The sequence below is a fragment of the Oncorhynchus gorbuscha genome, linkage group LG10 (assembly GCF_021184085.1).
Source record: "Oncorhynchus gorbuscha isolate QuinsamMale2020 ecotype Even-year linkage group LG10, OgorEven_v1.0, whole genome shotgun sequence".
Classification (NCBI taxonomy): Eukaryota; Metazoa; Chordata; class Actinopteri; order Salmoniformes; family Salmonidae; genus Oncorhynchus; species Oncorhynchus gorbuscha.
This window is the reverse complement of record NC_060182.1, coordinates 66,138,744-66,152,083: the sequence shown is the minus strand read 5'-3', so window position 1 is coordinate 66,152,083 and position 13,340 is coordinate 66,138,744. Positions and strand designations below refer to the sequence as shown.

General features: G+C 41.3%; 1 protein-coding gene across 1 annotated transcript; it reads left to right on the top strand.

Annotated features, from left to right (window-relative positions):
- The first annotated feature begins 18 nt into the window (after positions 1–18).
- LOC124046370 (histone deacetylase 1) lies at positions 19–12,823 on the top strand. The gene is made up of 13 exons (XM_046366679.1): positions 19–175; positions 841–953; positions 1,083–1,200; positions 1,331–1,405; positions 5,205–5,343; positions 5,494–5,635; positions 8,210–8,302; positions 8,411–8,660; positions 8,834–8,942; positions 10,112–10,242; positions 11,500–11,688; positions 11,781–11,835; positions 11,940–12,823. The coding sequence occupies exons 1-13, from the start codon at positions 124–126 to the stop codon at positions 11,965–11,967; spliced, it is 1,494 nt and encodes a 497-aa protein (XP_046222635.1). The 5' UTR covers positions 19–123; the 3' UTR covers positions 11,968–12,823.
- The last annotated feature ends 517 nt before the right edge of the window (positions 12,824–13,340 follow it).

Below are 13,340 nucleotides of genomic sequence, written 5' to 3'. Positions count from 1 at the left end.
TGTAAACTACTACTTGATTGGTTCAAGTGACGTTCTACAAATTATCCGATTGTATCCATCCGTTTTCCGAAGTACAGCTGCCGCTTTTCGCTAATTGTAGTCTGTGCTGTAAAATAAGGTAAAATGGCGCTGAGTTCTCAAGGAACAAAGAAAAAAGTTTGCTACTATTATGATGGTAAGTACTGATTTGCCTACACATTGACTAATTGTACAATGTGCTTTGTTAGACTGGTGCAAATGGTTCAATCTGTGGTTAGATTAGCCAGCTAACATTAGCTAACGTTATCTAGCTCCGATGTGCAAACGTGCAGATTCCCTTTGTGCAAGAGCGAGGCATTTTCAAAATCTTCAGGTTAAATTGATCGTTCAGAAAATGTTCACTAATGCCACATCATCATCCAATGTGTAGTAACGTCAAGTTACTTGTCCACGTCGTCGATTAGCTTGCTAGCTTGGACAAAGGGAGAACACATTGGCAGGACCCATTAGCTAGCTATGCAAGCATTGGAATCCACAAACCACGAAGATGGCTAGCAACGTTAGCTACTATTAGTTAACGTTAACCTATTTCACTTCCTGGGCGTATTAAGCTTGCTACCATCATAGCGAGTCTCTATAAAAAAAATGCACCCAGTTCCGTTGCATTGGCCAGCTTGTTTGCACGTAAGTGGCCGTCCATTGTCTGCGGCTGTGCGTATGTCGTGGTCCGAATTGTTACTATTAATCAACGCAAAAGTTTTATTGCAACGTTAGCCAGACTATGCTGTACTGAACAACAAGCTAGGATGATGCATTCATTGGATGTCTGCTTATGTTCACTATTTTCCTCTTCATTCAAAGGTGATGTTGGGAATTACTACTATGGCCAGGGCCACCCCATGAAGCCACACCGTATCCGCATGACACACAACCTCTTGCTGAACTATGGTCTCTACAGAAAGATGGAGATATACGTATGTTGAAAACCTTGAAACGATTTGTAAGCGCAGCAGAAAGCCTGCATGCGCAATAGTTCCCAATTGAAAATGTAGCGCCTGGTTTTTAAGGTGTCATTAATTGGTCTTCTCCATGTCTCTGTACAGCGACCTCACAAAGCCAATGGCGAGGAGATGACCAAGTACCACAGTGACGACTACATCAAGTTCCTGCGTTCCATTCGGCCAGACAACATGTCAGAGTACAGCAAACAGATGCAGAGATGTGAGTTTGAGGCAGAGATGTCATGTCTCAATATACGTATACATTTTAGATGTAGCCCATGAAAAGTCACACATTTCTTTGGGAAAACATCTCGTAAAGCTTTAACACGTTTCCTGTACTTGCCACACAGTTAACGTTGGAGAGGATTGCCCTGTGTTTGATGGCCTGTTTGAGTTCTGCCAGCTCTCAACAGGAGGCTCTGTTGGTAAGTTCATCTGTCATGTTCATGTGTAGCACGGTTTCTGTTAGCCGCAAGTACTGGCTTTTGGTCCAATTTTTTTTGTGACTTTTAAAAAAAAATATATAATACTGTTGCTGGCCAAAAAATATCCAATTGCAAAATAATGCTTTCAATCGTTGATGGAAATGAATATGACCATTTCCTTATTGGGCTATAATATGCATACCGTAATTTCCGGACTATAAGCCGCTACTTTATTCCCACACTTTGAACCTTGTGGTTTATACAATGACACGGCTAATTTATGGATTTTTCCTGCTTTCACAAGATTCATGCCGCCAAATAACTGAGCACCGTCACATAATGTGACGTAAATCGAGCGCGCTCAAACTTTCCATCATTCTGATTACGGTAGTAATTTTGTCACCCTCATCATGGCAAAGACACAGAGAAATGCATATGATGCAGCTTTCAAGTTGAAGGCGATCGATCTGGCTGTTGGAAAAGGAAATAGAGCTGCTGCATGGGAGCTTGGCCTTAATTAGTCAATTATAAGACTTTGTAAACAGCAGCGTGAGGAACTGACTAAGTGCAAAAAGAACACAAACAACAAACCTTTCAGAGGGAAGAAAAGCAGACGGCCCAAAGTATTTGCAGCCACTCGACATCAGTGTAAATCGTGCATTTAAGGTGGCGCTCTGTGTTCAGTGGGAGGCTTGGATGACAAGTGGGGAGAAATCCTTCACTAAAACGGGCCGCATGCGAAGAGCAACTTATGGTCAAGTCTGCCAGTGGGTCCTGACAGCGTGGAGCATTGTCAAAAAATCCACTATCATCAACGGGTTTCGAAAGGCTGGACTGCTGCGTGTTGAAGGGGCAGCATGAGCTCAGCGGGGTATTTGCCTCCGGATGAAAGTGACGAGAGCGACAATAAAAACGATCCAACGTCGGATGAGGCTATTCAACTCCGACACCGAAGGAGATGACTTCAGTGGTTTCAGTGCACAGGAGGAGGAAGATGGTGACCAATGACTTTACTGGTAGGCTACTGTTTAATTTTTGTTACAAGCTGTGTTTCGTTTAAAGGCTGTGGAAAGTTAATTTGTTTCAATGTACCGGTAGGCACCTGCGGCTTATAGACATGTGCGGCTTATGTACAAAATACATCTTTTCTTAAAATAATTCAGTGGGTGCGGTTTATATTCGGGTGCGCTTAATAGTCCAGCAATTACGGTACTTAAGTGGAATTAAATTGGCGGGTGTATTTTTGTTTGTTGTCATGTCTTTATTGTCTCTATCACAGGCACACAGCATACAGAGCCTTTCTGATGCAGCTCCTCAGCCACTTACTGCTGGACTTGCACATGCTTTTTATAAACTCAGTAATTGCACAATTATAAATGCAATCGCATGTTAACTGTTTTGGTGCATGATTTAAAAGGGCTATTTAAAAAAAAATAGAATAATCTCACCTGGTAATTGAAGCAGGCCTCCCATTCAAGTGCAGCCAACAGGATATCACCAAGTCACCCACCACTTTACACAGTGAGCTGGAGGCAGGTTTCAAGTCGGGAAGCTTCCAGTTTATCCTACTGATCTGTGTGCCAGTTATGATTTTCATATGCACGTTTTCATGGAACTGTTTCATTTCAATAACCAAGTTTGTTTCTCAAAAGCATTGTCCCGTGGTTAATCAGTAAAGTGTGAATTAAAAGGCAACATTTTTAAAAGTATCAATTAAACTAATGCGAGATCACCAGCCTCCGCCATATGGATACACTGATCCATTGGTGGCTAAAGAAAGGAGCGTGTTGAACTAGTGATGCACCGATATTACATTTTTGACCGATATCCAATATTTTCTTTGCCAAAACAAACCTGATACCGATAACCAGTATTTACAACTTAAGGCCTTATAAGCATTCTCGTACAGTTAAATAGTTAACACATGGACACAGCAATCTAAGGCACTGCAACTCAGTGCATGAACCGTCACTACAGTCCCTGGTTTGAATCCAGGCAGTATCACATCTGGCCGTGATTGGGAGTTCCATAGGGTGGCGCACAATTGGCCCAGCGTCGCCCGGGGTAGGCCGTCATTGTAAATAAGAATTTGTTCTTAACTGACTTGCCAAGTTAAATGTTACACACGCACCACACTTTGACTAAAAATATATTTTGTTGGCATTTACGTATGTCCTCATTACCAGTAAAATATAATCAAAACCTATTTCTTTCACTTACTTGCTGTGCTGTTTCATTCTCATCCAGGATTCCTATGTAACCCAGCTTGGGTCTTTGCGTGTCAAAAGATGGCATTTGGCCAATCAGGACCTGATTTGGACTGCACGTCACGATAATTTTATGCATTCATAATTTTTTTACATGGCTATTACACTATCACTTGTATTACATATGTCAAAACGATTCATCGATGTGTACCTACCGTGCTGGGCATAAAACAAAAGCTAGCTAGCTCCTGGATGCAAACAATGTTCTTCCCCAAAAACATAGCAAAACAAAAATCCGCTTCACTAACAATGTGTCGAAGGAAACTCTGTACACCTAGCGACCTGGTCAGCATGCACTGTGCCCTGCCTGCCACAGGAGTCACTAGTGCGCGATGAGACAAGGATATCCTTGCCGGCCTAAGCTGAACGACGCTAGGCCAATTTTGCGCCGCCCCATGGGCCTCCCGGTCGCGGCTGGCTGCGACAGAGCCTGGGGTTGAACCCAGAGTCTCTGGTGGCACAGCTAGCACTGCAAAGTGCCTTAGACCACTGCGCCACCCAGGAGGCCTCATATTTTTTTTTTTAAGGCAAACTGCAAATTCCGCTATTGTGGCAAATCCTTATTGTGGCTATTTTCACAACACATAGTCCGGTCGAGCCTCACTAGCCAGATGAAGCTAGATGGCTGCTTATAACGTTAGCTTTGGGCAACAGGGTTAAGTAGCTGGCTAGCTATTTTCATGAACTGAAGTTCAATTTCAATAAGCCAACAACAACAATACTTAAGGATTCCTAAGTCATTGGTAAGAATAATGAAAATGACTGCAGTTTCTACTGGTCATTGTTTTCAAACTGGTTGTATTGGTGCTAGCTAGGTTCCAAGCTAAAGCTAGCCATCTCAGAAGTTGAGGTCGAACAAATGATTCTTTATTACCTACCCGGTTTTGTAAACATATCGTTCGTGGCCGGTGTTTGCTTGTTTGCAGACTTTTGTACAGCTTTGACAGTGCTACTGTATCTTTTTGACATGCAAAGACCCAAACGGCATTCCATCGTATGTATGTCGTGAAGCTCATAGCAGTGACGCTATTACTGTAACTCCAGTAGGGCAACATCGGAAAAATAGCGCACTTGGTAGTGTTAACCGTTGCTTGACCAGTCTGTGAAAGCCAACATCACACACGACACAGAACGGTTGATTGTCAAGGGCAATGAATTCCATTATCTTGGGTTTAATGGATTTTGCCTTTGAATCGTCTCGCTGATATTTTGTTACTCTTTCAAATGACTGCTTGACTTGTTGACTGCTTGATCCACACAGCAGACATTTTGGGCTAGTTTAGGAATGCTATGTTGCGCATGTAGCTCAATTTTACGTGGCGTCATTACACCATGTACCTTCATTATATAGGTATGCACGTCAGCTTTGACATCGGTTTTGCACATTGGGTGTTGGATGACAAATTGTCTGGATAGTTGGAATATTTTTCTGGCTTACTTGTCCTCTTCCTGTAATTGACAAAACACAAAATATAGCTATAGTTTCAAGTGCTCTGATTCTCCGACTGGCTTCTCTTGTCCTGTGTTTTTAGCTGGAGCTGTGAAGCTGAACAAACAGCAGACAGACATTGCCATTAACTGGGCCGGAGGCCTCCATCATGCCAAGAAGTCGGAGGCGTCAGGTTTCTGCTATGTGAATGACATTGTGCTCGCCATTCTGGAGTTACTGAAGTGAGTCAAACAGGCCTACAGCACTTGATCAAGTTTACATAAGAAATATTGTCGACTACTGAATTAAATAGTAACTTCACATTGGGACCCCATAGGTACACCACATTTAGAAGTATCATTCATTCTGTTGCTGAATCTTTTCTCCCCCAGATACCACCAGAGAGTACTGTACATAGACATTGATATCCACCATGGAGATGGAGTGGAGGAGGCGTTTTACACCACAGACAGGGTCATGACTGTGTCCTTCCACAAGTATGGAGAGTACTTCCCCGGCACCGGAGACCTGAGGGTGAGATTTGATTTGGATCGCTTTTAGTCCCCGTACTCTTCCAAGATTCCTCAAACATTAAAATACAACTTATAATACGAACACATTTTCACATATAACACACTATTACAAGCACATAATATACTAGCATAATGACCCAATTAATACTCAATCTAAAAAATATTGATTCTTCATCTACTATAGTCCCTCAACATTTCTATATTATATTTAAATGGTTTTAAAATGTTAATTTATATATTGAAAGGTTTCTGGTTTGCGCAGGTAATTTATTCAATTTCTTTATTGCTCTATATTGAAGTGTTCTTTTGCCTAATTCTCTTTTCTGTCTGGATAATGCATAGATGGTGGACAATCTATTCCTAGTATTTACGGAATGTCTCTCTTACCAACTGAATACCGTTGTGAATAGAACTTGGCTGTTAAATTATGTATGTTATGAAATAAAATAAGCATGTTTTTTTCCTATTTATCTTGTCGATTGATGACCAACCAAGAACATTGCATGGACGCAACAGAAGAACCATATCTCTACCGTAAAACAATCCTTGCTGCTTTGTTCTGTGCATTCTGCAGCCACCTAACTTCACTTGATGATGCATTTCCCCAGACCACAGAACAGTAGTTAACCTGACTCTCAATTAATGCCTGTGTTATTTGCTTAAGAACTTTTCTTGGTAAATATTTAGCTATCCTTCTGATTTTGCATGCTGTTTTGATAAATTTTGTTACATTAGTTATTTGAGACGGCCATGATAAGCAGCTGTCTAGCTGCATGCCCAATAGTTTGGTTTCTGACACTTCTTCAATTTGTACTCCTCCCAAACTTAATTGTATCCCATGCTGTTTTGGCCTTTTCCTAGTGGAACAGACCAGCATAACTTTGGTTTTCTTGGTGTTTAAAACAAGTTTGTTCTGGCAAACCCACTCCCTGATATTCTCCAAAGCTTGCTGTACCTGTTGAACCGATTGTCTTGCTGCATACATTGTAGTGTCATCTGCAAATATAGTTGCTTGAGTTTCAGCTAAGGCATAGGGAAGATCGTTGGTATATATTAAATAAAGAAGTGGCCCAAGACAGCTGCCCTGCGGTATTCCACAGTTTAACATGAGGGGTAGAAAATGAACAATTGATATAGGTGGACTGTTTCCTGTCAGATATGACTGTACCCAATTCAATGCCACCTCCTTAACCATAATGCATTAATTTAGTCAATTATTTCATGATCCACTAAATCAAATGCTGCACTGAAATCTAAAAATAGTACACCCACAAACTTGCCATTATTCATCCCATTGAGCCACTGGTCAGTCATGTCAACCAATGTAGTGGAATGGTTTTTGAAAGAACCATGCTGATTGGCTGTAATCAGATAATTATTTTACATGTACTCCCATATTTGTCTACTCACAATACCCTCCAATATCTTACTGAGCGTAGGGAGTAGACTATTTGGTCGACTATTGGCAGGAGTAATGGGTTCTTTGCTGTCTTTCGGAATAGGACACAGTTTCGCATGCTTCCATACATTTGCAATCATCCCCTTTTCCAGTGACCAATTAAATGTCTCAGTGGAACTGCAATCTTTGGAGCAACACAGCGAAGCAAATTGTCCATAAGACCATAACCAGTAGATTTACCATCAGGTAATGACTTCAATAGGTTTAATACCTCCTCCACTGACACTGTTTGCAGACTAAAAGAGCAGATCTTGTTGCTCATAAAATGATCATCAATCCATTGGACAATACATTCTTCCAAAAAAGCTATGTTTACATTGTTGCTCAGTAAATAAATTCTTTGTTAAAAAATAGTTTTTAAAATCTGCAAAATGATTGGCAATATCAACTGGTTTTGTTATTATTCTCCCGTCAACCACACTAGATAAGCCCTTAACTGTGTTCCGTACTTTTTTTTTTGCATTTTTACAATCAATAAAAGCATTGTTGTAAACTCTTTCGATTCAATTTAACTGCATAATTACTTACTGTTCTAAAATTCTGTTCAATTTCTAATTTTGACTTGGCTGTTAAGACTTTCCATCAATCCATGGAGATGGATGAGCACCAACTATACTCTTTCTTATAGGGGCATGATGGTCCATTACCTCAGTGAGCAAATCAATAAAACCATTCTGTAGTGTGATTTAGTTCATCCTCTAGATAAATCAGCTCCCAGGGTACAGTAGCCAAATCATTTAGAAAAAGCTCACGATTAAATGTTTGAATTTCTCTTGACTTCAATCCTAATGGGTTTCTTTGGATCCTTTTGTATTCATGGTTATGGTCGCAATATTCTGGTCTGTCCAGCCCACTGGCATTGATCTGTCTTTTAAGCATTGCAATATTATATTACCAATATTGGCAGGCATTGTTTATTAAATGGCATCCAAAGGATACTTTGAATTCCAATTTCATGGCCTGTTGCTTGTAGTTTCCTGTGTGCTTTATTGGTTGACGTTGGTCTCCTCTCCCTGTAACTCTTCCGCAGGTTGTTGCTGTAAAATATATTTTCTCATTCATCTTAATGGTCAATTAACTGTCAACATTGGTAGTTGACTGACTTTTTTTCTCAAGGATATTGGCGCCGGGAAGGGCAAGTACTATGCTGTGAATTACCCTCTGAGAGATGGTATAGACGACGAGTCTTACGAAGCCATATTCAAACCTGTAAGTCTTACATTTTTTTTCTTTAGTGTTTAATCTTTCCTCCCTGTAACTCATAGACCCTGTTTCCATTTAGCCAACCATATCGTGTAATTTTACATCTGTGTGTAGATCATGGCTAAGGTGATGGAGATGTACCAGCCTAGTGCAGTGGTTCTTCAGTGTGGAGCTGACTCCCTCTCAGGAGACAGGCTTGGCTGCTTTAACCTCACCATCAAAGGCCATGCTAAGTGTGTGGAGTACATGAAGAGCTTCAACCTGCCCCTGCTGATGCTGGGTGGTGGAGGCTACACCATCCGGAACGTGGCCCGCTGCTGGACCTATGAGACAGCTGTGGCCCTGGACAGCGCCATACCCAATGGTGAGCTCTCCTGCTGCACCATTTGATTTGTGGACTTTTTACTTTCTAGTGTGACTATCTTTGACAGTTGCTTTTGACTGGTCAGAGGAGCATGAGTGTTTTAAGGATAGGTTCTGCTAAAGCAGACATGCCACTGCCCACCGTGTTGATAACACATTGGTGTTTCTCCACAGAGCTTCCATACAATGATTACTTTGAGTACTTTGGGCCGGACTTCAAACTGCACATCAGTCCCTCCAACATGACCAACCAGAACACCAACGACTACCTGGAGAAGATCAAGTGAGTCCTTGACCACACCTTTTATTGTGCCCTTTAGTCCTACTGTACATCATCAAAATATTTTTTCCTGTCATGAAGTAACATCTCTAGTTTGGTTCTTAGTATAGATTATATAGATATAACCGTTATATAAGCTAAACTACATGGCCAATCTCGACAAACCATTTCTTTGTGGACCTCGCTTTGTGCACAGGGGCATTGTCATGCTGAAACAGGAAAGGGCCTTTCTCAAACTGTTGTCACAAAATTGGAAGCACAGAATCATCTAGAATGTCATTGTATGCTGTAGCGTTAAGATTTCCCTTGACTGGAACTAAGGAGCCTAGCCCAGACCGTTAATTCCTCCGCAACCAAACTTTACAGTTGGCACTATGAATTGGGGCAGGTTGCGTTCTCCTGGAATCTGCCAAACCCAGATTCGTCCTTCGGACTGCCAGATGAAGTGTGATTCATCACTCTAGAGAACACGTTTCCACTGCTCCAGAGTCCAATGGCAGTGATCTTTCCACCACTCCAGACGATGCTTGGCATCGTGCTTGTGGGCAGCTGCTCGGCCATAGAAACCCATTTCACGAAGCTCCCGACTAACTGTTCTTGTGCTGATGCTTCCAGAGGCGGTTTGGACCTTGGTAGTGAGTGTTGCAAATAAGGGCAGATTTTTACATGCTTCAGGACTCTGGTCCGGTTCTGTGAGCTTGTGGCCTACCACTTCGTGACTGAGCTGTTGTTCCAAGATATTTCCACTTCACAATAACGGCACTTACAGTTGCCCGGGGCAGCACTAGCAGGGCAGACATTTGACAAACTGACTTGTTGGGGACGTGGCATCCTATGATGGTGCCACGTTGAATGTCACTAAGCTCTTCAGGAAGACCATTCTTCTGCAAATGTTTGTCTATGGAGATTTCATGGCTGTGTTGATTTTATACACCCGTCAGCAACGGGTGTGGCTGAAATGGCAGAATCCACTAATTTGAAGAGATGTCTGCATACTTTTGGTTGTGAAGTTATTTATGTTAATAAGGTCATTTCACTTACCAAAAAGGTCATATTGCTGCACTTATGTTATACATTTGATCCTTGATGTGTCATGAGTGTATTTTTGGCACTATTATAATTGTGTTGAGATATCATTTAGTTTAATGTCACTTGTATGTGTGTCCCTTCAGGCAGCGTCTGTTTGAGAACCTGCGCATGCTGCCCCATGCCCCGGGTGTTCAGATGCAGGCCATCCCAGAAGATGCTGTGCAGGAGGACAGTGGAGACGAGGAGGAGGAAGACCCTAACAAACGCATCTCCAGTAAGTTTTGTATTGAGATGTGATTCATAGCAAAAACATCTTGTGTGTAAGTTCTTTGCCTACTTTGCAAATACGCCAAATAAAAAATGTGAACGCATGCAACAATTTCAAAGATTTTACAGTTCATAGAAGGAAATACTTCAATTGAAATAAATGCATTCAGCTCAAATTTATGGAATTCACTTGACTGGGAATACGGATTTGCATCTGTTGAGCACAGATCCTGTTTTTTTATTATTTTAAGGTAGAGGCGTGGATCACAGAACCAGTCCGTATCTGGTGTGACCACCATTTGCCTCATGCGGTGTGAAAAATCTCCTTCACATAGGCCACAATCAGCCTGATCAACTATCGAAATGTCCCACACCTCCAATGGCTGTGCGAATTTGCTGAACATTGTTAGGAATGGAACAGGCTGTTGTACCTGTTGATCCAAAGCATCCCAAACATGCTCAATGGGTGACATGACATTTCCAGCTTCCAGGAATTGTGTACAGATCCTTGTGACATGGGGCCGAGTATTATCATGCTGAAACATGAGGTGATGAATGGGCCTCAGGATCTCGTCAACGTAGCTCTGCATTCAAATTGCTATTGATAAAAAGCAGTTTTGTATTTGTCTGTAGCTTATGCCTGCCCATACTATAACCCCACCGCCACCATGGGACACTTCACAATGCTGACATCGGCAAACCTCTCGTACACAGGTCTGGTAATGAAGCCAAATGGGGGGTCCTGGGCTGGCATGGTTACATGTGGTAAGGCCAGTTGGACGTACTACCAAATTCTCTAAAACTACATTAGAGGCGGCTTAGTAGAGAAATGTGGACATTCCTGCAGTCAGCATACCAATTGCATGCACCCTCAACTTGACATGTGTCATTGTGTTGACTCAATTGCGTGTTTTGGTGGGGCCTTGTCCCCAGCACAAGGTGCACCAGTGTAATGATCATGCGGTTTAATCAGGTTGTTGATATACCACACCTGTCAGGTGGTGGCATTATCTTGGCAAAGGAGAAATGCTCACTAACAGGGAAGGGAGAAACACATTTGTGCACGAAATCCGTGAAAGGCGATTTTTGTGCATATAGACGATGTGATTTATATTTCATCTCATGAAACATGGGACCAAACCTTTACATGTTTATATTTTTGGTGAGTATCATACGTAATCTGCCCGCTGTGTATGCAGTTGGTGTGTGAGTTAATGTCACACATACAGAGATGCTTATACTCCTGTCTTCTGCTTTTGTGCAGTCCGTGCCCACGATAAGAGGATAGCATGTGACGAGGAGTTCTCCGACTCTGAGGACGAGGCTGAGGGTCAAGGGGGCGGACGCAGAAATGCAGCCAGCTTCAAGAAGGCCAAGAGGACCAAGACTGAGGAAGACAAAGAGGGTGAGGAGAAGAAAGCAGGTGACGAAAAGAAAGCTGATGAGAAGAAAGGTATCAAAATCATTACTTCGTTCTATATCAGACATACCATGGTCCCATTGAACATGTGAGGATGATTATTTGTTGTTGCTTTGTTATTATAGAAGTTAAAGAAGAAAAGGTGCCAGATGAGGAGAAAATGGACACCTCCACAAAGGGGTGAGCAAACATTTCAAACCTCCATTTTAAACTTGTCGTATCAAATAGTCATCATTAAATAAGTTTGTAAAAAATCTAAGTCATTTTCCCTGTTTATCCAACAGGCCAAAAGAGGAGTCCAAGACACCGTGAGGAGCTCCTAGCTCTCCTTAAAGCGATCCTACCGGTTTTATTTTTCAGAGCAGTTTTTCCTGGCTGCTACAAAGAATATCCCTGAAGGACTATACATTTTAATGACAGATCCTGCTCCTTCAAATTGGAATGGGCTAAATGTCTTTTCTAGAACATATAAATGTTTCTGTTCAAGGACTGAAATTCAAATGGAGTGATTTGTAAGTACTGTTTTCTGTATGCTTAGGCCCATTTTGTTTAAAATATTTTTATCCTATCCTGCTTCTCCTTACTCAAACCTTTCTGTAGTCTATATTACAGGCCTAGCACAAAGTATCATGCTTTTTATATCTTTTGGGTTTAATTTATTTAATCCACTCGTGTATTTAGTCCCACTGTTATGTGCGTTTGGAAATGTAGTTGAAGCATGACAATTAGGTCCACTTCTCAAAGATGTATGCATTCTGTATTACCCAAATTAACAATATAGAATGCTGCTCCTCCAGTATGTGATAAAACAAAACAATCGTGATGGACTTCCAGCACAGTATTGTAGTTGAGTATTTTCAGAGGTTATTGTTTAGTACCAGTGACTGTTTAGGACCCATGTCATTCCCACATTTCAATGAAAACTGCGTTCCTAGATTTTTCACTTGGAATGGGATGTTCAAAGGTATTTTGGTAATGCCACAACATTTTTAGTAAAGTTGGCCAAGCAAAAATGGACGCATTCAGTGTTGTGTGGATGTGATTTTATTCTGCAAAATTAAAATGGACGTTTGTTTTTTTTCTGGAGTTCTTGTAAACTTCATACAAATATGAAGGACCGCACAATCTTTGACTACTTTTAGAAACTAATAAAAACAATGCTATGAAACTCTACTTGTCTTATTAATCTACAGAAATATAATTTAATGTCATGTTGTTAATTCAAAAACATCTTCAGGTGTAGTTTGCTAGTTACCAGCATGGCTGTTGCTCATTTTACATGGCAGAGAAGTTTAAGTTAACATTCACTATATATACAAAAGTAGTGCGTTTGGAAAGTATTCAGGCCCGTTCACTTTGATACATTAAAGCCTTATTCTAAAATTAAATAGTTTCTCACACTACCGCATGACAGAACTGATTTTCAGAATTTGATAGTTTTTTGTATTTAGACCCTTTGCTATGAGACTTGAAATTGAGCTCCGGTGCATCCTGTTTCGATTGATCATCCTTGATGTTTCTACAACTTGATTGGAGTCCACCTGTGGTAAATTCAATTGATTGGACATGATTTGGAAAGGCACACCTGTCTATATAAGGTCCCACGGTTGACGGTGCATATCAGAGCAAAAACCAAGCCATGGAGTCGACGGAATTGTCCGTAGAGCTCCGAGACTGGATTGTGT